The sequence below is a fragment of the Stegostoma tigrinum genome, chromosome 35 (assembly GCF_030684315.1).
Source record: "Stegostoma tigrinum isolate sSteTig4 chromosome 35, sSteTig4.hap1, whole genome shotgun sequence".
Lineage (NCBI taxonomy): Eukaryota > Metazoa > Chordata > Chondrichthyes > Orectolobiformes > Stegostomatidae > Stegostoma > Stegostoma tigrinum.
In genome coordinates this window covers 24,083,812-24,109,087 of record NC_081388.1, presented here as the reverse complement: position 1 = coordinate 24,109,087, position 25,276 = coordinate 24,083,812, and the positions used below count along the sequence as shown (strand labels likewise).

At 44.7% G+C, this 25,276-nt stretch overlaps 1 protein-coding gene across 6 annotated transcripts in view; it reads left to right on the top strand.

The window, feature by feature from the left end:
- LOC125447481 (cAMP-specific 3',5'-cyclic phosphodiesterase 4B-like) overlaps positions 1-25,276 on the top strand; it is a 421,594-nt gene that overhangs the window by 386,521 nt on the left and 9,797 nt on the right. For 5 of the 6 annotated variants that reach the window (XM_059639794.1, XM_059639792.1, XM_059639793.1 and 2 more), the window contains one exon: positions 24,356-24,449. In XM_059639794.1, the coding sequence (XP_059495777.1) occupies positions 24,356-24,449 (94 nt within the window). Of the gene's footprint in view, positions 1-11,162; positions 12,096-24,355; positions 24,450-25,276 lie in introns of those variants that run through there. The other variant, XM_048521877.2, reaches the window with a different exon arrangement.

The window sequence follows — 25,276 nt, the reverse complement described above, 5'->3', positions numbered from 1 at the left end:
AGTGTATCTGGAGGGGAACTTGCAGATGATAATTCTCCCATGCACCTGCTGTCCTTGTCCTTCTAGATTGTAGAGATCACAGATTTGCAAGGTGCCCTCGAAAGAACCCTGATAAATTACTGCAGTGCATTTTATAGGGGTGTGTGTATGTGTATGTGCGCACGTGCATGCAAGTTTCCTGGGAATTAGACCTCGTATCAACATCAGACAAAAGACACGGTCAACTGATCTGTGAGCCTATCTGAATGCAGCTCCCAGACAGAGAAGGCTGGAATCTAACTTGTTGCACTATTCAGAAAAAGTGTGTCAGGTCCACCTCAGCCAGTTTATATTGTCACTGTTCCTGGTTATTTCAATGAGTTGAAGGCTGGTGGTTCGTGTGTGATGTCACATGTACTAACAGGAGAAGGAATCCAGTCATTGAGCCTGAGTGTGTAAATTATTGGCTATCACTGGCTACTTGTACTTTCAACTTGTGTTAACAAAATTTGAGTTAAATGTTGGTTAGGCAGCAATGTGGATATTAACCCTTAAAATATGAGTAACCTTAACAAATTATGCAAAATCTGGGATCAGAAGCAAGGATATGTGGATATAAGTTGCTGTTCATACTCTACCCCTGTTGCCAGAATTCTGATTTGATTTGGTGTGATCTATTCTTGTCACATATACTGAGTTACAGTAAAAAGTACTGTCTTGCATGCAGTACAAGCAGACAAATCCTACCTTACATTAGTACATTAGGATAATACAACAGAATACAGAATATAATTACAGCTACAGAGGAGGTACAGAGAAAGATTAACTGATATGTGAAAAGTCTATTCATTAGCCTGATATCAGCAGGGAAGAAGCTGTTCTTCAATCTGTTGGTACATGTTTTCAAACTTTTGTATCTTCTGCCTGATGGAAGAGGGTGGAAGAAAGTATAATCGGGCTGGGAGGAGTCTTTGATTATATTGGCTGCTTTCCCATGGCAGCAGGAAATGTAGATGGAGTCAATAAAAGGAAGGCTGGAATTTGTCATTTCTCGCAGTCTTTGCAGAGCAGTTGCCACGACAAGCTGTGATGTATCCAGTAGGATGCTTTCTATGGTGCGTCTGTAAAAATTGGTAAGTGTTGTTGGAGATAGGTCAAATTTCCTTAGCTTTCTGAGGACGTAGAGGTGTTGGTGTGATGTAGCATTGACATAGATGGACCAGGACAGATAGTTACTCCTAGGAACTTGAAGCCCTCAAACACTTCCACCTCAGCGCCATTGATACAGACAGGGGTGTGACCCCCTCTCCACTTCCTGAGGATGACCAACTCCTTCATTTTACTGACATTGAGGGAGAGATTGTGGCCTTTACACTATGCCATTAAGCTGTCTATCTCTTTCCTGTACTCTACTGTTTGATATCTGATCCAGTACAGTGGTGTCATCAGCAAATCTGTAAATGGAGTTAGAGCTGAATTTGACTACACAGTCTTGAGTGTATGAGGAGTACGCAACCTTGTGGGGCACTGATGTTGAGGATTATAGTGGAGGAGGTATTGTTGCCTATCCTTACTGATTGAGGTGTGGGTCAGGAGGTCAAGGATCCAGTTGCAGATTGGGGAGCAGAGTCCTAGGTCTCAGAGTTTGGAGATGAGTTTGATTGGAATTATAGTGTTGAAGGTGGAGCTAAAGGCAGTTACTAGGAGTCTGACATAGATGACCTTGTTGCCCAGATGTTGCAGAAATAAGTGTAGGACCAGGGAATTGGTGTCTGTTTTGGACCCGTTGTGACAGTAGGCGAAGTGTAGCAGATCAGGACAATCTGGGAGACTGGAGTTGATGTGTGCCATTACTAACCCCATGTAGCACTTCATAATGATGGATGTCAGAGCCACCAGGCTGTAATCATTAAGGTACCTCGCCTGATTTTCTTTGGCACAGGGATGACAGTGGTCTTCTTGAAACAGGTGGGAACTTCACATGAGGTTCTGAGCACATGGCCAGGGTCTCTGTTTGTACTTCAAAAGGGAGTGGATCTTCTGGTTCTTCCAGGGTTTCCGGTTGGGGAACACTCAGATTAACTTCTTTGGCACACAGTCTTCTATATACTCGATGATTTATGACGGTAGGAGCATTCTCATTTAGGTTGGCCGCTGAGTTCTTGGACCAGTCTGCCAACTCCAAGCAGTCACACAGTAATGAGGACCAAAGAAAAGGTGGGGGAACTGAATAAGTATGTTACATCAGTCTTCATGGTGGAATACACCAGCAGCATACCAGAACTTCAGGATAGTCAGGAGGCAGAGGTGAGTGTGGCGGCCAACACTAAGGAGAAGGTCCTAGGGAAGCTGAAGGGTCTGAAAGTGGATAAATCACCTGGACCAGATGGACTACCCCCTAGAGTACTGAAGGACATAGCTGAGGAGATTGTGGAGGCATTGGTGGTCATCTTTCAGGAGGATCAGGGAGGGTCCCAGAGGACAGGAAAATGGCTGGATCAGTTGAAGTGGCAGTTACAGGCAATGAGGAATTTACAGGAGCTAGGAGGTGTGATGGATGGCAGTTGCAGGAAGGCAGATAAACCGAAGACATGCTCAGGTAAATGGGTTACCTCCAGGAAAGGTAGAGGAAGGAGGCAGGTAGTGCAGGAATATCATGTGGCTATTCCTATTTCAAGCAAGTATGCTGTTTTGGAAAATGTAGGAAGTCAATGGGCTGTCAGGGGAATGTAGAACTGACAACCAGGTTTCTGGTACCAAAACTGGCTGTGATATAATTTGGGTTACACCAGGTTCCAGGTGATCGATTGTGATCGGGGACTGTCTAGTCAGAGGCACAGACAGACACTTTTGCAGCCAACAGCAAGAAATCAGAATGGGGTGTTGCCTCCCTGCTGCCAGGATCATGGATATTTTAGAGATTGCAGAATATTTTCAAATGGGAGAGGGACCAGCTGGAGGTAATTGTACACATTGGAACTAATGACATTGGAAGAGAAAAGGACGAGATTCCAAGTAGAGAATATAGGACATTAGGCAGGAATTTTAAAAATAGGTCCACAAGGGTAGTAATATCTGGATTACTCCTGGTGCCATGAGCTAGTGAGGGTAGGAAAAGGAGGATAGAGCAAATAAATGAGTGGCTGAGGAGCTGGTGCAGGGGAGAAGGATTCACGTTTTAGGATCAATGGAATCTCTTCTGGGATAGAACTGACCTGTATAAAAAGGATGGATTATACCTGAATTGGAAGGAGACTAATATACTGGTGGGGAGATTTGCTAGGGCTGCTTGGAGGATTTAAACTAGTGAGGGTTGGGTGGCTGGGACCCAGGGAGATACAGCAGAAAGAGACAAGTCTGAGACTGGTACAGTTGGGAAAGGACCAAGTTAAATTGTTGGGGCAGACAGGAACAAACCAGAGAACGAGGTAGGACTGATAAATTAGATTACATTCATTTCAATGCAGGAAGCTTAATAGGTAAGGCAGATGAACTCAGGCATGGTTGGGAACATGGGACTGGGATATGATAGCAATTACAGAAACGTGGGTCAGGGATGGGCAGGACTGGCAGATTAATATTCCAGGGTGTAGATGCTATAGGAAGAATAGAAAGGGGGCAAGAGAGGAGAGGGGAGTGGCATTTTTGATTAGGATAACATTATGGCTGTACTTAGGGAGGATGTTTCTTGGAATACATCTAGAGAGGTTATTTGGGTGGTACTGAGAAATAAGAAAGAGATGATCACCTTATTGGAATTGTACTATAGAACCCCCCAATAGTCAGTGGGAAATTGAGAAACAAATCTCAGTTATCTGTAAGAATAATAGGGTGGTTATAGTAGGGATGTTAAATTTTGAAACATAGAGTGGGACTGCCGTAGTGTTGAGGGCTTGGTTGGAGAGGAATTTAAGTGTGTGCATGAAAATGTTCTGATTCAATATGTGGATGTATCTACTACAAAAAGTGCAAAACTTACCCTCCACTTGGGAAATAAGGCAGGACAGGTGAGTGAGATGTCATTGGGGGAAGCACTTTGGGACCAGTGACCATATTTTGATTCGTTTTAAAATAGGGATGGAAAAGGATCTAAAAGTTAAAGTTCTAAATAAGGGAAAAGGCCCATTTTTACAGTATTAGGCAAGAACTTTCAAAAGTTGATTGGGGGTAGATATTTGCAGGTAAAGGGGCGGCTGGAAAATGGGAAGCCTTCAGAAATTAGATAACCAGAGTCCAGAGACAGTATGTTCCTGTTAGGGTGAAGGGCAAGGCTGGTAGGTGTAGGGAATGCTGGCTGACTGAGAAATTGAGGTTTTGGTCAAGAATAAGAAGGAAGCATATGTCAGGCATAGATAGCAGAGATTGAGTGAATCCAGAAGAGTATGAAAGGAGTAGGAGTGGACTTAAGAGGGGGAGAAAGGGGACATGAGATAGCTTTGGCAAATAGAGCTAGTGAGAATCAAAAGGGATACTGCAAATACATTGGAGACAAAAGAGTAACAAGGGAGAGAATAGGGTCCCTTAAAGATCAGCAAGGCTGCCTATATGTGGAACCGCAGGAGACAGGGAAATACTAAATGAATATTTTTTTGTTTTTGAACATTGAAAAGTACAGCACAGTACAGGCCCTTCGGCCCACGATGTTGTGCCGTGGAATAATCCTAATCCAAAAATAAAATAACCTAAGCTACATGCCCCTCAATTCACTCCTGTCTATGTGCATGTCCAGCAGTTGCTTAAATGTCACTAATGACTCTGCTTCCACGACTACCACTGGCAAAGTATTCCATGTGCTCACAACTCTCTGGGTGAAGAACCTCCCTCTGACGTCTCCTCTATACCTTCCTCCTAACCTAAACTATGACTCCTCATGGCAGTCAATCCTGCCCTGGGGAAAATACCCTACCATTAATTGTAAGGACATATCTGAAAGACCTCTAAGACCATCTCTAAGACCTTCCAAACTTCCTTTTCTGTAATGTGAACTGTTGCAGTTGTTGACGTGCTGATCAAGCTGGTAAGTTTGTTTGCAGGGATTTCACCACCATACTGGGTAACATGATCAAAGCGCCTCTGGTGAAGCGTTGGTGTTCTGTCCCTCTAGCCATTTATCTGTCTCAGTTTGATGGCGTGGGTGGCATCACTTCTGGATTTGTTTCTTAGTTGTTGGTATATGGGGTCTAGCTCTACATGTTTGAGTGGCAGGCCTTTAGGAATTGTCATGCATGTCTTTGGTTGGCTTGACCTGGGTTGGCAATGTTGTCCCAGTCAAATTGGTGACCCTCTTTGTCCATATATATTGAATTGAGTGATAATTGGCCGTGTCTCTTGGTGTTTGTGATTTGATGTTAATTTCCTTCTAGTTTGCCCTATGTAATGTTTTTTGGCATGGTATCTTGTAAGTAACATTAGTTCTGTTAGTTGTGGTTGTCGGATCATTTATTCTTGTCAGTAGCTGTCAGGAGTGTAGCTGTCTGTTTGTGGGCTACCGTGACTCCGAGGGGGGGGAAGTAGTCTGGTGGTCATTTCAGATGTGTCCTGAATGTATGGTAGGGTGTCTGACATCTCTGGACATGTTGTGTCTTCCTGCTGTGAAACAGTCCGCTGATACTTACATGACAGACCATAACAGGAAGACTCAACACGTCCAGAGATGTTAGTCACTCTAACATAACAGATGACGTTTTTGGGGGGCAAGAAACTAAAACAGTAATTGAGAACTTTGTGGGAAGTTAGAGAAGTGATTGCAAGCTCCCTTGCTGAGATATTTGTATCATCAATAGCCACAGATGAAGTGTTGGAAGACCGGAGATTGGCTAATGTGGTGTCACTATTTAAGTTTAATAATCAGGGAACTATAGGCCGATGAGCCTGACGTTGGTGGTGGGCAGGTTGTTGGAGGGAATCCTGAGGGACAGGATTTACATGTATTTGGAAAGGCAAGAACTGATTAGGGATGGTCAACATGGCTTTGCGTATGGGAAATTATTTCTCACTGATTTGATTGAGTTTTTTGAAGTACCGAAGAGGATTGATGAGAGCAGAGTGGTTGACGTGATCTAAATGGACTTCATTATGGTTTTTGACAAGGTTCCTCATGGTAGACTGGTTAGCAAGGTTAGATCACATGGAGTACAGGGAGAACTAGCCATTTGGATACAGAACCGGTTCACAGGTAGATGGCAGATGGTGGTGGGGGCTTGATTTTCAGACTGAAAGCCTATGACCAGCACTTTGCCACAAGGTTCGGTGCTGGATCCACTGTTTTTCATCATTTATATAAATGATTTGGAACACAGCAAGTATAGTTAGTAAGTTTGCATATGGCACCAGAATTGGAGGTGTAGTGGATAGCGAAGAAAGTTACATCAGTGTACAACAGGATCTTGATCAGATTGGCAATGGGCTGAGGAGTGGCAGATGGAGGTTAATTTAGAGAAACATGAGATGCTGCATTTTGGAAAGGCACATCAGGGCAGGATTTGTACACTTAATTGTAAGATCCTGGGGAGCGTTGCTGAACGTAGTTCCTTGAAAGTGGAGTCGCAGGTAGATAGGACAGTGAAGAAAGTGTTTGTTATGCTTGCCTTTATTTGTCAGTATGTTCAGTATAGAAATTGGGGAGGTCATGTTGCAGCTGTACAGGCCACTTTTGGAATACTGCGTGCAGTTCTGGTTGACCTACTTTATGGAGGATGTTGTGAAACTCGAAAGGGTTCAGAAAAGATCTACAAGGATGTTGCCAGGGTTGGTGGGTTCGAGATATAGAGAGTAGCTGAATAGGCTGTCAGTGTCATCGAGTGAAGGGTGATCTTATACATGTTTGTAAAATCATGAGGGATAGGATGGATAGACAAAGTCTTTCCCCAGGATGAGGGAGTCCAAAATTAGATGGGATAGGTTTAAGGGGAGAGGGGAAAAGATTTAAAAGGGACCTAAGGGGCAACTTTTTCCACATAGAGAGTGGTGGGAGTATGAAACAAGCTTCCAGATGAAGTGGTGGAGGCCGGTACAATTATAACATTTAACAGAAATCTGGATGCATAGATGAATTGGAAGGGTTTAGAGGGATATGGGCCACATGCTGGCGAATGGGAATAGATGTGTATAGGATATCTGGTCAACATGGATGAATTTGGACCAAGGATCTGTTTCCGTGCTGTACATCTCAGTGACTGTAGCTGAGATGAGGAGGAGTTTCTTCAGCCAGAGTGTGATGAATCTGGAACTCATTGCTGTAGAGGGCTGTGGAGGTGAGGTCAGGTCAGGTCATTGAGTGTATTTAAGACAGAGTTGGATAGGTTCTTGATTGGTATGGGGATCAAAGGTTACAGGGAGGACAGGCAGGAGAATGGGGTCGAGAAAACATATCAGCCATGTTCGAATGGCAGAGCAGAGCCAATGGGCTGAATGGCTTAAAGCTGCTCCTATATCTTATGGTCTATTAGCTCACTATCACAATCACTCTGAGGCTTGAATCAAACCAGTTCAAAACAAGGGAGTTTGTGATCACCCATTGCTGAATCTGAAAGTGAAAGAAAGGCTTCCAGGCTTCCATTTACCTGGTTCCATGACCTCAGATCATCCCTAAGCACTTTACAGTCCATGAAATACTCTTGAGTATAGTATCAGAGATAATGGGAACTGCAGATGCTGGAGATTCCAAGATAATAAAATGTGAGGCTGGATGAACACAGCAGGCCAAGCAGCATCTCAGGAGCACAAAAGCTGACGTTTCGGGCCTAGACCCTTCATCAGAGAGGGGGATGGGGGGAGGGAACTGGAATAAATAGGGAGAGAGGGGGAGGCGGACCGAAGATGGAGAGTAAAGAAGATAGGTGGAGAGGGTGTAGGTGGGGAGGTAGGGAGGGGATAGGTCAGTCCGGGGAAGACGGACAGGTCAAGGAGGTGGGATGAGGTTAGTAGGTAGCTGGGGGTGCGGCTTGGGGTGGGAGGAAGGGATGGGTGAGAGGAAGAACCGGTTAGGGAGGCAGAGACAGGTTGGACTGGTTTTGGGATGCAGTGGGTGGGGGGGAAGAGCTGGGCTGGTTGTGTGGTGCAGTGGGGGGAGGGGATGAACTGGGCTGGTTTAGGGATGCAGTGGGGGAAGGGGAGATTTTGAAACTGGTGAAGTCCACATTGATACCATATGGCTGCAGGGTTCCCAGGCGGAATATGAGTTGCTGTTCCTGCAACCTTCGGCCACCCGAAGGTTGCAGGAACAGCAACTCATATTCCGCCTGGGAACCCTGCAGCCATATGGTATCAATGTGGACTTCACCAGTTTCAAAATCTCCCCTTCCCCCACTGCATCCCTAAACCAGCCCAGTTCATCCCCTCCCCCCACTGCACCACACAACCAGCCCAGCTCTTCCCCCCCACCCACTGCATCCCAAAACCAGTCCAACCTGTCTCTGCCTCCCTAACCGGTTCTTCCTCTCACCCATCCCTTCCTCCCACCCCAAGCCGCACCCCCAGCTACCTACTAACCTCATCCCACCTCCTTGACCTGTCCGTCTTCCCCGGACTGACCTATCCCCTCCCTACCTCCCCACCTACACCCTCTCCACCTATCTTCTTTACTCTCCATCTTCGGTCCGCCTCCCCCTCTCTCCCTATTTATTCCAGTTCCCTCCCCCCATCCCCCTCTCTGATGAAGGGTCTAGGCCCGAAACGTCAGCTTTTGTGCTCCTGAGATGCTGCTTGGCCTGCTGTGTTCATCCAGCCTCACATTTTATACTCTTGAGTATAGTCCTGGTTGTAATGTGGGAAACATAGCAGCCAATTTATAGACAAAAAGGACCAGGCAGCAGCGTAGTAGTTCATAGGTAATCGCTCTGTGACAGCTATCATCTTGTCAGGTGATGGTTTGCAACTTGCAAATTGACTCTGTGGCACTCATCACCTGGTGGGACACAGAAGCCACACTCTGACACAGAGGAAGGCAGTTGCCTGGGAAGGTGCATGCTCTGCTAATCACTGTTTTTTCAGGGGATTCTTGTTGGCCAGCTGTACTTTTAAATGCAGCTTGCCTTTTGAGTCAGCCTCCAGAGGTGACAGCTATCAGTGCCTGTTTTGGAAACACAAACAGATCATTCATGTTCTTACTGAGCAGGCTGAAGTGAAACATAGGAACTGAAGTAGGCCACTCAGCCCATCGGTCTGCTCTGCCAATCAAAGCGATCATGGCTGACCAAATACTTCAATGCCTTTTAGTACCTCACCATCCCTATAACTCATACACTACTAGTAATCACAAATTATTAATCTCTATCTAAAAATTACTCTCCGACCTCTGTGGCATAGAATTCTAAAGTTTCACAACCCTCTCAGTTTAAAAAAAAATTAATTCTCCACAGATGCTGTCAGACCTGCTGAGCTTTTCCAGCAATTTCTGCTTTTGTTTCTGATTTCCAGCATCTGCCGTTCTTTCCGTTTTTAAAAAAAATTCTCATGTCATTCTTAAATGAGATCCCCTTATTGGATTGTGGTTGCTGGTTCTAGGCTCCCCAACCAGGGGGTCCAACTTATCTCCATCTATAACCTGTCTACATCCCTTTCAGTATTTTCTAAGTTTCAATGAGATTGCATCTCATTCTTCAACATTTTAAAGAATACAAACTCACTTTGTCCAGTCCCTCTCAATTGGCAGTCCCAGGAACATGTCTGTGGAACCTTCATTGCATTCCCTCAATTGCAATAATGCTTTTCCTGAGATAAGGAGGCCTCACGGCTCTTAGTATTCTAGGAGCAATTGAACTGAGTTCCTACACAGTTGAAGCCAAACTTCACTACGCCTGCAATCCAATCCTCTTATTATGAAGCCTGTTATTCCATTAACTTTCCTAATAGCTTGCTACACCTGTATGTTAGCTTAAGTGACTTATCATTAAGGACCTCTAGGTCCATGTGTGCATGTACACTTTCCAACCTCTTACCATATAACAAATACTCTGCTCATCTATTCCAACTGATATGTTCCTGACCAATCACTAAGCCTTTCCAAAGCCTCCTGAAGTGGCTTATATCTTCCTCACAACACGTAGTCCCACTGGGTTTTGTATCATCTGCAAGTTTGGAAATATTACTTTTGCTCCCCACCTCTAAACAATCGATATAGATCGTGAACAGCTGGGGCACCAAGTATTGATCATTGCAGTACCCCACTAATCACAGCCTGCAATGTAAGAGTGAACCATTTATCATGACACTCTGTTTTCTATCTGCTAGCCAATCATAAATCCATATCAGTGCATTACCACCTATCCTGAATGTTTGAAAGGGGCTGAATGGTTTACTTCTGCCCCTATTTTGTTTTCATATGTTTTCAAGCAGTATCCTTAAAGTCCAGGCACAGCTTTTTGAGCTTGATGAAAGAAAACAGAGTTAGGAGAAGGAGCAGGCTATTCATTCTCTTTATGCTGTCCCACTATTCAGTACAGTTACAGCTGCTCAGAGTCCTCCACAGGTGCACCTACCTCCACTAATCCTTCACCACCTTATAAAGAATCTTCCCAGGCTTACAAAAATTCAAAGACACTGCTTGCCACAATTTTAGAAAGAGTGTTCCAAAGAGATTCAACTCAGTGTGAGAACAAAAGTTCTCCTCATTTCTGTTCTCCTCGGCCTTTAACGAGTGGTAATAAAGAGAAATGTGCGGATCGAGAGAAAGTGTTAGCGAAGTTGTCAAAGAGGGGATTTTAGGGAGAGTGAGAGAATCAGTGTGTCAAAAATGGGAGCCACACGGGGTGTTTCAGAGAGGCCCTCACAGTAATAGAGTCAGAGCAAGGGGAAATTAAAGAGAGAGTCAGTGCTGGTGGTAGGGTTGAGGGCAATATCAGATAAAGAGAGATATAATCAGCAAAATGAGGACAAGAGAAAAATTAATAGGCTGATAGATGATTGCCAGCAAGAGTAAGTGAAATATAGAGAGAGGGACAGAAACAGAGAATAATGTGCAGCAGGGAATTTTCTGGAAGTTCCCCTTTAATTAAACACTCTGGTATTCAGACACTCGTCTTCTGGTTGTAATTTTAGTAGGGTCATAATTTTAGCCTGGTTATAACAGTGAAAATCTGGGGTTATTAGAGTTCAGCAGTGGCTGGTTGAGCCAGTGGAATATGTGCCCCCAGTTTAGTGCTGCTGCACACCTCATTCCTTCACTCTCCCCCTCCCCCCTTTTACATCATTGACTGCAGTGAGGATACAGGAGCAGCTTGCAGACACTGTCTGTGCAAGGCTGCCATACAGGGAGACTGTAAACAGCGTGCATTTGAGACATCTGACAGGGAGAGGAGGGGAAAAATCCAGCAATTAGTGAAAGGACCTGAGGACTGGACATGCTGATCAATAAGGTTGAGGCACAGTGACTCCTGTGTCATTTACAGAGCTGCAGACTGTGGTACCCAGAGGGAGAGAGAGAGAGAGAGGAGAAGCTGCATATTATGATGCTGTTTCTCTGGATTTGATGTGACAAGCTTTATGCTTCACCTTCCTGATGAGTGCTGGAGGATTTATAGGTTTTCAGTTTTATGTTTGAAAATGTTAGAAGCAGCAGAGTCTGATACTTGCTCTCTCCACGAAACTGCAGTGTACTGTGGGTAGTCGGAGTCTGCAGTGCAGTGGAGACATCTTGTCACTGGCAGCTGCTGGCTTCGGCCTAACTGAGCAGGAGTCTGGCCTGGCCTGGCCTGGTGTTGCCTGCTTGTGCCCCATCAAGAGCCACGCGTCATCAGAGAAGGGTAAATGGAATAGAATTAATAGCTTGTGTGACAATACAGAGCCAGTGTTATGAAGAACACCTTGGAAAACATGCCAGAGATATTTCCGTCAGCTGAGGTCACACCAGGTTCCAAGAAGATGCCGAGTGTGCTGGATGAAATCTGAAAGCTTGGAGCCTTCTCTGTCCCTCGTGTGGTTTAGGGAAGGCTGGAAAAGCTGTGAACTAGCCCTGGATTAGTCGCCGGAGCTCCCCAGCAGTGCAGGTGTTTACCTGAGACTGTCTGACAGGCAGATCTGTAAATTCTACAGGACAGCCAGAACCGAACAAGATGCCACTGGTTGACTTTTTTTGTGAAACATGCTCTAAGCCCTGGCTGGTCGCTTGGTGGGATCAGGTAGGACTTTGCTGCTCTGCTTATTATGTTTCCAGTTATTTGCAGTTTCATTGATTGTTGGGTGCATGAAGTAATTTATGGCACAGGGCTGATGATCACGTTCAAAACTTTTCTGTGATTTGGTGATTTAGATTTGTTCCCCTCCTGTAAGATATTTAGAACCTATCAGAAGTTTGTGTGGTCCATCTGATCTTGTGACAGGGCTTCAGTTTAATCCCACCACCTCCTAAGCCATCCAGAATTGAAAAAGTTTTGCTTTTAATTGTAAGGTTTCTGTGATGCCTTTATTCCATAACTGTTCCAGTTTGCAGTGCCTTCCTAATCTTATTCCTGTGTTAAAGCTGATGAGGCTTGGAGTAAGGGAAATTAAAACACATCCTTCACAGTGCTATCTCAGCACTGAGTAATTTCCTCTGACTGATAGACACTCACACACCTGATTGTTGAGGGGCTAAGGCAGTTGGTGGGCTTTGGGTGAATGCTCCCACAGAGGGACAGTTAACTTACCCCAGTCAGTGTAGCCCTCGGTTAGAAAAGGGCTGATGTTCTTATCGGGTCCATTGGCATTTTGATTACATCGAGGGTCCAATAGAAATGTAAGTTGTTGTTATTAATGTGTAGCAAATGTGAGTGTTGTATGGTTTATAGTAATTGGATGCATGGCCTGGAGGGTAGGCTAGTAGAGCCACTGCTTTAGGAAAGATAGAGAGACCGTGGGTTAAAGGACCTAGTATGTGGATTTCTGTTTAATGCTTTGAAATTGTACAAGTTGCCCTTCAGACTTCTGCACATGAACATTTCTATAATGATTTAAAAATGAGGAAAGCCATTTCCAACTTAAAACTGCTAACCTCTGGTCAATCTCTGGATCTTCCAAGGTGTTCATCTCTAATATAGAAACTTACAGAGTAGAAGGAAACCATTCAGCCTGTTATGTCTCTATTATCACTTTGGCAGAACAATCTAGTTCATCTTTGTGTCTCCCCATCTATTATTTATCCAACTCCCTTTTGAAAGTTTCTATTGAACTTAGTTCAATTGTCCTTTCAAACACCACATTCCAGATCACAACAACTTTCTGTGTAAGAGAATTCTCCTTGTCTATTTTCTCTCTGGTTCTTTATCCATTTTTCAATTTGTATTCTTTAATTGCCAACCATACTCAATTGGATGGAGTTTCTCCCAATTTACTTTCTTAAAATACTATAATAAGTAACAGGAAGCTCAGAAATGAAACCCTAGGATGAGAGTTTGCTCGCTGAGCTGGAAGGTTAGTTTTCAGACGTTTCGTCACCATTCTAGGTAACATCATCAGTGAGCCTCTGACGAAGTGCTGGTGTTATGTCCCGCTTTCTATTTATCTGGTTAGGTTTCCTTGGGTTGGTGATGTCATTTCCTGTGTTGGTGATGTCATTTCCTGTTATTTTTCTCAGGGGATGGTAGATTGGCTCCAAATCAATGTGTTTGTTGATGGAATTCCGGTTGGAATGCCATGCTTCTCATCCAGAACCTCAACCTGAGCTACAAATCTTCTCAAAACTCGCATGAAACCCTAGGTTTACTGAGTTATAAAAGTTAAACACTACACCATGAAAGCACATTAGGCTTGTATCAGGTGTCGCCCTGACACGCTGGGCTCTTTCTGTGTTCAAAAGACTTTGGAGAGTGATACTGTTGGTTATACAATGTAAAACTGCCATCTATCCCAAAACCTCTGGTCATCATCAGTGATTCACCCAACTCCATTCACTGATTTATGATGAGATCTGACAGTGGTTTAACAAGTCTGGTTTACATCCACTGAATGGAGTGTACAGCACCAAACAATCCCAGCCAGCCACAGCCCAACTGAGTTCAGCCCATTCCATATGGTATTCAAAACCAGGAGGGATCTGGACAAGAGCAGAGAAGTAAAATAAATGATCATCCATGTACAGGTTAAGAACAGGGAAGTAGAAGTTTAAAGTAATTAGTAAAAGAACTAAGAGTGATGGGGCGAAATCACTTTCACATAGCAAGTGGTTTGGGTCTGGAAAATACTGCTTGAGAGGATGGTGGAGAAGCAGTCAGTTGAGGTACTGATATGGGAATTAGATGATTAAATGAGAAGGAAGTATGTGTAGGGCTTACAGGAAGATGGCAGCAGTATGGGACTAAGTGAGGTGTTCATTCAGAGACCTGTACAGACATGTTGGGCTGAAAGGCCTCCTTTTGTGCTGTAATGAATCTGTGACTCTGTGAAGCCTTTGACCTGCTTACCAGAGTTCCGTTGTCTTTACCTTCTGTCCTTTGTATTACTGCATCATAACACTAATTGTCAAGCACACCAGGTCTGAGGCAAGTGTACAAATATCAAAACAATATATCTGCTGGAATATTCTTCTGGAAAATAGCTTTACACTAATAAGCAATGAAACAAAATGACCATGGCAACTGCTACTACCCTTGTTGGAAATAGATATTCAAGGATCTCAAAAGGAAATTGGATAGACTCTTGAGAGAATTATAACTGGAGGATTGCAGGTAGATCAGGGAATGGGACTAACTGAAATGTTCTACAGAGGGCTGACATGAACTCAATGGACCAATGGCCTCTGGTGATGGTTTAACCTGAGAGTCACCACAGACCTCAGGTGTGCGGAGTCGTTCATGCTAACCTCAGCCAATGTAGGAACTGAACACACATTCTTGGCATAACAAGCTGTGGAGCTGGATGAACACAGCAGGCCGAGCAGCATCAGAGGAGCAGGAAGGTTGACATTTCAGATTGAGACCCTTCTTCAGAAATCCTGCCCCTCTGATGCTGCTTGGCCTGCTGTGTTCATCCAGCTCAACACCTTCTTATCTCAAATTCTCCAGCATTGGCAGTTCCTACTATCTCTGTAACATATACTTGGCATCTGTGTGCATTACAAACCAGCTGTCCAGCCAACTGAACCTACCAGTCATTTAATTTCAGTGAACACTGCTTCCCCCCAATTGTTCTGTCCACCCATAATAACATTGTTTTGTGTCTGTCTGTCAGTATGTGTGTACAGAAGGGTGTTTTAAGGATGATTAACCATTTTAACCAGTTGAAAGGTCATAATTTTTTATCTATAGCTAAAATCCTTCTACTGGTAGTAAATAGTAATTGCTGTTAAGTATACAAACATGATCCATGCTTTCTGTTAATCTGTCTGTCAGAAGACAAGCAACTTGGAGAATTTTACATCCTTTTTTAAGATCTTTAAATCTTTGTGATGACTCCAGGAATTGCAGGGCTTGAGCTCCAGTACAGTAAACCAGTGAGGTGTAAAAACACACACTGATACTGAGAGACACAGTCACACACACACACGCGTGCGTTCATGCATACAGAGACATGCAGACTTACACACAGATATGTACACAATAACGCTGAGGCACACGCACACAGGTATACACACCTACATGCACACACACTCACGTACGCAGTGAGACTGAGATGCAGACACACATACACACACACACGCACGTGTGCATACACACACGCACGCGCGCATACACACACACACGCACGCGCGCATACACACACACACATTAACACACACACACGCATTGAATACACACAAATCAAAGATACACACATATAGAAATGAAAACACATAGGTAATCAAATACACACAGGCACGTGCATGCATACAGATTGACATTGGTGCAGGCACATGTCCATCCATACAGACATTCAGACACATGCAACACACACACACACACACACACACACACACAGTGTATAGCCAGTTTGTTGCTGGTTAACCAGACTCTCTGGAGTATTAGTGACGTTGAATGAGATTTTTAAGATCTGTTTACATATTTGAAGAACATAATTTGGCATGTTCGATAAATATCTTTGGACGTATTCTGCATTTTCCACTAGTTTACGGAAAATTATTGGCAACTTAGTGTGGGAGCGATTGAGTTGTGGAAGAGAACGGGAGAAGTTTGGGAATGAGGACAAGTGAGGGTGTAGGCCAGTGAGAAGATAGGTTAGAGCTCAGGGAGAGAGAACATGTGCAGTTCTGGGATTGATTACAAATCTGTGTAACTCCTTTTAGTGAATTGAACCTTAAGAATACAGACTCTGCGGCAGAATTTATAGTCTTGGATGAGGACAGGCTGGAAGGCAGTGGGGCGCATCGGGTTCCAATCTGTTGGTTATGTCTTTCCACTGGGCCAGTTTCCCAGAGGTGGCATGGGTAGATAATCAAGCAGCCCTTTAAAGTTGATTGGCAGAGGCTGAACGGGATTTTCCAAATGAACTGTACACCAAAATCCTCCATAAATTGCACTTACCTTCGCCTCCACCGCGCTTCCCTCCACCCGCACCCCATATCCTCACAGATACTGGCTTTCTGCCCTCTCTATAGAATAAATTAACAATCTATCCTAATCATTAAATTTTACACTGCACTGACAGCACACCCCCACCCATCATGGCACTCTGCAACTTTCCACTGACTTTGATATTCGGTATCTGGTTTGCTATGTACTGCATTTTTCTTTTCCGTCAATCTTCCATGTACAACCACATAAATGCCTTCAGTTTTCTTCTTTTATTGAATGAACATGGTCCCTTGGATGCTGGGCATACTGTGAATCCCAGTCAATAGGGACCACTGCTAAACCTGGCCTATCCTCATTGATAATAAAATGTGAGGCTGGATGAACACAGCAGGCCAAGCAGCATCTCAGGAGCACAAAAGCTGACGTTTCGGGCCTAGACCCTTCATCAGAGGGAATGGGGTGAGGGCTCTGGAATAAATAGGGAGAGAGGGGGAGGCGGACCGAAGATGGAGAGAAAAGAAGATAGGTGGAGAGAGTATATAGGTCAGTCCAGGGAAGACGGACTGGTCAAGGAGGTGGGATGAGGTTAGTAGATAGATGGGGGTGCGGCTTGATGTGGAAGGAAGGGATGGGTGAGAGGAAGAACAAGTTAGGGAGGCAGAGACAGGTTGGACTGGTTTTGGGATGCAGTGGGTGGAGGGGAAGAGCTGGGCTCGTTGTGTGGTGCTGTGGGGGGAGGGGACGAACTGGGCTGGTTTAGGGATGCGGTGGGGGAAGGGGAGATTTTGAAACTGGTGAAGTCCACATTGATACCATTAGGCTGCAGGGTTCCCAGGCGGAATATGAGTTGCTGTTCCTGCAACCTACGGGCGGCATCATTGTGGCACTGCAGGAGGCCCATGATGGACATGTCATCTAAAGAATGGGAGGGGGAGTGGAAATGGTTTGCGACTGGGAGGTGCAGTTGTTTGTTGCGAACTGAGCGAAGGTGTTCTGCAAAGCGGTCCCCAAGCCTCCGCTTGGTTTCCCCAATGTAGAGGAAGCCACACCGGAAGCCACACCGGAAGCCACTCTAATTGTTAATGGATGAATTAATATTGGTGTTCAGCATGAAGGAGTTTGACAGCATGAATAAGAAGATGTTTTCACTGTTGGTAAGCAGAGCTCATAGGTGTATGATCATTTCCAAAAGATTTCAAGAGGAGTTAAGGAGAAACTTTCAAAAAATGAGTTGTGATGTGGAATGAGCTGCCTGAAATAGTGGTGAAAGCAGAGTCAATAGTAAATTCCATTGAATAAATTTGAAACGTGGACATTTACAAAACTTCTGGGGCAAATTGAGAGAGTGGGAGTTATTGGATTACCCAAAGAGCCAATATAGACTTGATGGGCTGACTGGACTCCTGCTTGGCTCTGTGATTGTATGAAACAGTCCTAACATTGTCTCAACTTTTGCATTTCTGTCCAGTGGGAATGCAGCCATTCAGCAGTGTACCAAGTCTGGGCTTGTGGGCAGCAATTTCTTAGGGGCAGCCTGTCAGTGTGAATGGATGTCAAAGGCTCACTGCAGCAGTGCAGTTATCGCGAGGAACTGGTATTACATGTGAGACTGCAGCACAGCTCTTAATGGTGCTGCCATGATGATTGTGTCGTTGCCATAGCAATGTTTCTCATTTTAGTATTGTCTCAGTCTGCCTCATCAGGACAGTGAGATCCAGGTTGGATTTCAGCCTCAGAGGACATACCAGTCCCATGTTCAAGTGCTACTATTCAATTGAAATAGTGTCTTCCCTTATTAGCAGCTTCACACTGAGCTGTTAGAGTCTGCAAAAACACCATTATAACCTGCATCAGTAACTTGGACAAATTACCTCAATATTGTGAAAGGGGCAGTGTTATTAGGACTAAAGGGGGAATGTACTTCTGATCCTGTCTGATCCTGTCCTGTACACAGGGCAGTATCATTGGGAGTAAAGGGGAAATATACTGATCCTGTCTGATGTTTTAGCAAAGATCTGTAGCTTGGGTTGTGGTTAGAGCCATTAGTTGGTTTGCCATTCTAGGCGACATGTTCTTCAGTGCTGTCTATTCTCTGTTAAAGCTCTGTTGCAGTGTCCTGCTGTAATTTTATATGGACTGTCACAGTGGGCAGTCTTGTTTCTGGTTTTGTACCGTAATGGTATGTAGATAGAGTCTATTTGAACATGATTGTTTATCACACCAGTGGTAGAAAACAAGGCCTCCAGTAATTCTTGTGTTGTCCTAGTACTTTAACATTGTCCTAGTTAAACTGATGTCCTTCTATGACAGAGTGTATTGAAACGAGAGAGAATTGGTTGTGCCATTTTGCTGTGAGTTGGTGTTCATGTCTCCTCGTGGTGAGTTTCTTGCCTTTCTATCCCATATAGTGTTTCTCACAGTTGCTGCATGGTCTTTTGTACATCACATTTGTCCTGCTCATTGTGGATATGGGGTCTTTCATCTTTGATGGTCTTTTTACATCTCCAGGATGAAACTCTCCATATCCAGCTCGGTGAACCAACCAGCAACTCTGATCCTGTACTGTACATGGAGTAGTATCATCATAGTCCATTCATCCTACCAAGTCTGCTGTGCCATTCGAATGGATTGTGGTTAATCTGATACACCTCAACTCTACTTTCTTCCCTTTTTCCCATTACCCATGGATTCCCATACTGATTAAAAATTTCTTTTTTAAAAATTTATTCATGGGATGTGGGCCTCGTTGGCTGGCCAGCATTTATTATCCATTCCTAGTTGCCCTTGAGAAGGTGGTGGTGAGTGGCCTTCTTGAGCCTTGGAGTCAATATCTCAGCCTTGAAGATACATACATACATAGCCTCATCAGCCATGAATAGTAAAGAATGCACTAGCCTCTGAGGGAAAACATTTCTCCTAATTTCTGTCTTAATTGGGAGACCCTTTACTTTGAGATTACTCCCTCTGGCCTAAGAGCATCCCACAAGGGAAAATTATCTTTCTGGATCTACCCTGCCAAGCTCCCCAAGAATATTGTAGGTTTCTATAAGATCTCCTCTCATTCTTCAAAACTCCAGTGAATACACTCCTAACTGATTCAATCTCTCCACATACATCAGTCCTGCCATCCCAGGAATCAGTTTGGTAAACCTTTACTCCCTCTTTAACAAAAACATCCTTACTCCGACAAGAAGACCAAAACTGCTCACAGTACGCCAGAACTGGCCCCACCAATGGCCTGTATAATGGTAGCAAGACATCCGAGTTCCCATCCAGAGTCAGAGCACATCAGCTCACACCTCATTAAATAAAGGGACCACTAAGGACTAAGGGAAATCCAAAACCTATTCTCCATTCACCTCTTTCCTCCCTCAGTCAAAACACCAGCTGCTGGAAATAACCCTTCACGGAATGAACATCCTTCATAGATATATCAGCTTTCCAACTGTCCGCTGTTGCCAGATAACGCATTCAGTACCACTCCACAAACAGACTTTGTCTGTTGGCTGGGCAACACACAGTGCCCAAATGACACTGTGTGACAGACAGACTGTGCCCACTCTGTAAGCTGTGTGACAGAGCCACCCAGTATCTTCAAGTGCATATTTGTTATTTACATGAATATTTAAATGACTGTCACTGCCCACAGTGTGCACTGTGCAACAGACAGACAGTGCCCACACTGTGCGACAGACAGACAGTGCCCACACTGTGCGCCGTGCGACAGACAGACAGTGCCCACACTGTGCGCCTTGCGACAGACAGACAGTGCCCACACTGTGCGCCGTGCGACAGACAGACAATGCCCACACTGTGCGCCGTGCGATAGACAATGCCCACACTGTGCGCCCTGCGATAGACAGACAGTGCCCACACTGTGCGCCGTGTGACAGACAGACAGTGCCCACACAGTGCACTGTGACACTGAAGGAACAACAAAATATTTCCATGTCAGAATAGTGAGTGACACAGAGGGGTGGTGAGATTTGATTGAAGTTTTCAAAATCATGAGGGATCTGAGCAGAGTGAACGAGTAGAAACTGTACCCACAAGTGAAATGATCAAGAACAAGATGGCAGAGTTTTAAAATGACTTGCAAAAGAAGCAAACAGGAGGTCAGAAAGAATGTTTTCACACAGTGAGTTGTTGGCATCTAGAATGCAATGCCTGAAAATGTGGTGGAGGCAGGTTCAATCAAGACATTGAAGAGGCAATTGCATGAGTATTTAAATAGAGGCAATGTCCTTGGTCACAGAGAAAAGGCTGGTGATTGGCTCTGAGTCAGAATGCTGAGACAACCAGGGCTGACATGACAGGCTGAATGGTCTAGTTTATATTGCAACAACTCTGTGATTCTGTAATTGGTCACCACATTCATAGGAATGTTGATAGCAGTAAGCAGCCAGTGCTATTTGCTCAGAATGCTTCTTAGTGAATCCTGTGTTTCATTAGGTACAAGCAGCCTGGTGAACAACAGGCAAAAATTAGGGTCCACATTTCCAAGTAGTTTCAAGTCTAGTTCCAATTTCAGCAAATCTGAAAGTGAGGGTTAATGTAAGTTACGGTCTGTTATGGTAAGTACTGTCATTTCTGGTTGTGAACTGTTTGCGTTTGTATATGGGGTCCAATTCTACATGTTTGTTGATTGCATGACAGGTGGACAACCATGCCTCTAGGAATTCTCATGCATATCTATGTTTGGCTACTATGGTTATCTTGTCCTAGTTAAACTGATAGCCTTCACTGTCTTAATGTACTGATATTAAGGAGAGTTTGTCATGCCGTTTTGCTGCTAGATGATGTTCATGTATTCTGATGGCTAGTTTCCTTCCTGTCTGTCCAATGTAAATGGTTGTGGCAGTTGCTGCATGGTATTTTGTAAACCACATTGGTTCTGCATGTTGAGGGAATGGGGTCTTTAATCCTTGTGAGTGTTTGTCGTAGAGTGGATGTGGGCTTGTGGGTCACCATGATTCTTAATGGTCTTAGGAGTTTTATTGTCAGTTCCGATATGTTCTTGGTGCAGGACAGTGTGGCCAGTGTGTTAGGTCATACTGTTAGCGAGTTTTGAGAAGATTTGTAGCTCAGGTTGAGTTTCTGGATGTGAGTTTGCTCGCTGAGCTGGAAGGTTAGTTTACAGACATTTCGTCACCATTCTAGGTAACATCATCAGTGAGCCTCTGACGAAGCGCTGGTGTTATGTCCCGCTTTCTGTTTATCTGGTTAGGTTTCCTTGGGTTGGTGATGTCATTTCCTGTTCTTTTCCTCAGGGGATGGTAGATTGGCTCCAAATCAATGTGTTTGTTGATGGAGTTCCGGTTGGAATGCCATGCTTCTCGGAATTCTCGTGCGTGTCTCTGTTTGGCTTGTCCTAGGATGGATGTGTTGTCCCAGTCAAAGTAGTGTCCTTCCTCATCTGTATGTAAGGATATGAGTGATAGTGGGTCATGTCGTTTTGTGACAAAAACCTCAACCTGAGCTACAAATCTTCTCAAAACTCGCTAACAGTATGACCTAACACACTGGCCACACTGTCCTGCACCAAGAACATATCGGAACTGACAATAAAACTCCTAAGACCATTAAGAATCATGGTGACCCACAAGCCCACATCCACTCTACGACAAACACTCACAAGGATTAAAGACCCCATTCCCTCAACATGCAGAACCAATGTGGTTTACAAAATACCATGCAGCAACTGCCACAACCATTTACATTGGACAGACAGGAAGGAAACTAGCCATCAGAATACATGAACATCATCTAGCAGCAAAACGGCATGACAAACTCTCCTTAATATCAGTACATTAAGACAGTGAAGGCTATCAGTTTAACTAGGACAAGATAACCATAGTAGCCAAACATAGATATGCATGAGAATTCCTAGAGGCATGGTTGTCCACCTGTCATGCAATCAACAAACATGTAGAATTGGACCCCATATACAAACGCAAACAGTTCACAACCAGAAATGACAGTACTTACCATAACAGACCGGGCAGTATGAATCCCAGGGGGAGTACAATGACATTACTTCATCGGAGGCTCCACTGATGATGTCACTTAGCGTGGTGACAAAATGTCTGAATAGAAACCAGCCAGCTCGGTGAGCAAGTCAACAACCTGAAAGTGAGGGTTTTTGAGCAGTGAGTGTTTTCAGACAGGGGGTGAATTGCCAGTCTTTTCCTCCACCTGAACTGGCTTTGATTTGAGCTCTGCAAATCAGTCTTCAGCATCTTTGACCACACAGACACTGTCTTGAGATCAAAATTGCTCATAGTCAGTTTACAGGCCAAACTGTCTCTTTTCGCACTGTTCAGGAGTTACATGACGCTCTGGGCCAGTAATCAGTTCTGATTCTTTTGTCAATTCCTTCAGCAAAGGAAGTTGGAAGACATGTTAACACATTCAGAACAGGGATAGAACTAGGTCCAAAAATTCTTTTGATGAAACAGAGAAGATAAAAGATATCCAAGCTCACACTGCACTGAGTTGTAATACTGAGGGACCACCCCTGTGTCAGAGGATCAGCGCTGAGGAAGTGCCGCAGTGTTGGAGGGTCAGCGCTGAGTGAGTGCCGCAGTGTCGGAGGGACAGCGCTGAGGTATGTGACGGAAATCGAAGGCCCATTGCTAAATCCCCAGTGGAGCTTTGTAGACGCACCTGCTCCATTTGAACAGTATATCATGATTGTATCACTCTTATTAATTATTAAGTGTCTTATCACACATCACAACAGTAACTTCAAAGGTACTCTGGATACCTTGAGAGTGAAAAAGGCAAAATGAATGTAAGCCTTTCTTTCAAGGCAAATAAAATCAACGTACTTTTCAGAAAGATAAAAGTTTTATTCCAGATATGACAAGGAAAGTGAGAAGTGGGCATTTGGAGACTGGAAACTTCATGAAAGTTCTCTGCTGAATTCAAACTCATGAAATGTACTCAGTTAAACCATTCACATCCTGTGTGCTTATGTGTCTCTGTGCCCTATAGACACCAGATTCATTGCATCTTTGGATTACTAGCCATTTCATAACTCTCAGAACCATCTACAAGTTGCACTGCAGCAACTCAACAAGGCTTCTCACACAGTACCTTGCAAATCTAGAAGGACAAGGGCAGTAGATACATGGGAACACTATGCCCCACAAGTTCCCTTCCAAGTCATTCACCATCCTGATTTGGAAGTATATCTCTGTTCCTTCAGTGTTATTGTGTCAAAAACCTAAACTTGCTCTCTAACAGCTTTGTGCATGTCCCGGCACCACACGAACTGCAGTGGTTCAAGAAGGAACATGCCAACACATTCTCCACAGAAATAAAGGATGGGTAATAAACACTGATCTAGCCAATGATGCCCACACGCCCCCAATTGATAAAGAAACAGAGAATCTCCTGCCACCCCACTGAGGCAGAAAATTAAGTGCCATTAATGTTATCACTGTCTGCCTGGAACCAGCAGTCTGTTTCCATTTTGCCTATTGGCACAGACAGTACCTCTGACATCAACACTACGTACCCAAGGAACGTACAACTAAACATGTCACTGCCTCTCTGACCAGCGCCCTCCTGCCCCCTCACTGCTGGATAGAGGTAGTGGGGCAATTGAGTGGGGCAGTGAGAAAATCATAATCCCAGGATCTGAGTGGAATTGATTTGAGTTGGTATGAATCATTTGCAAAAACACATTTTCTTGATGCTGTGCTTGTTAAAATACTTTGCATCATTTGATGTTTTGGGTGGTCATATTCTTTGAGGCAGGAAGCTAATGGCAACGTCTCTGATATCAGTCACTGTGACAGGCCGAGCCTTAAGGGTAATCCCTGTAGTTGTGGTGCTACAAACACTGCCTCAAAACATTCTGGTGTTTGCTGTTGGGGGCGCCTGGGGATTAAAGAGCTTCTGCGCTGTCTGGGGTTATATTCACACCTCCCTCTCGGTCTCTGTAACAGTTCAAGAGGATGCTGAACCGCGAACTGACTCACCTCTCCGAAATGAGCCGCTCAGGGAACCAGGTCTCTGAGTACATATCCAGTACCTTCCTCGGTAAGTGAGAAAACAGCCCGGAGAAAGACCCCATTGACAGGAGCAACCAGCGAGACAGAGGGACAGGGAGGGACCACCCCAGGGAGGCAGAGGGACAGGGAGGGACCACCCCAGGGAGGCAGAGGGACAGGGAGGGACCACCCCAGGGAGACAGAGGGACAGGGAGAGACCACCCCAGGGAGGCAGAGGGACAGGGAGAGACCACCCCAGGAAGGCAGAGGGACAGGGAGGGACCACTCCAGGGAGACAGAGGGACAGGGAGAGACCACTCCAGGGAGGCAGAGGGACAGGGAGGGACCACCCCAGGGAAACAGAGGGACAGGGAGGGACCACCCCAGGGAGACAGAGGGACAGGGAGGGACCACCCCAGGGAGACCGACAGAAAGATAACACCGCAGGGAGTTGAAAAGACAATGGCAGTGTTGTGGAGGGGGGCATGGTGGTGGAGAGAGAGAGAGAGCAAGGGGGAGATGAGCTTAGAAAGAGAAACTCAGATAGGAATGAGAGAATGAGGGATGGGGCAGAGAGTGTTAGAAATAGACAGAAACGGATGTAGTTCCTAAAAAGCAGATTTGTTACAATTTTCTGTTTGCTCAAGGGATGGCTGGACAAGAGCGGATTCTGACTGCATTCTGTGCTTCTCTATCTGTATGTTTTCATAGGGCACCTGTTAATGTCTTTGATTGCATCAATATATTTGTTTGTCTATATTTTTGTGTGACCTTTTATATCTGTGTCTGAGTATTTATAGCGTGCCCTGTATATTTATGACTGTATTTATGTGGGTGCCCTTGTATTTGGGTATTTGTGTGCGTGTAGATTGCCTC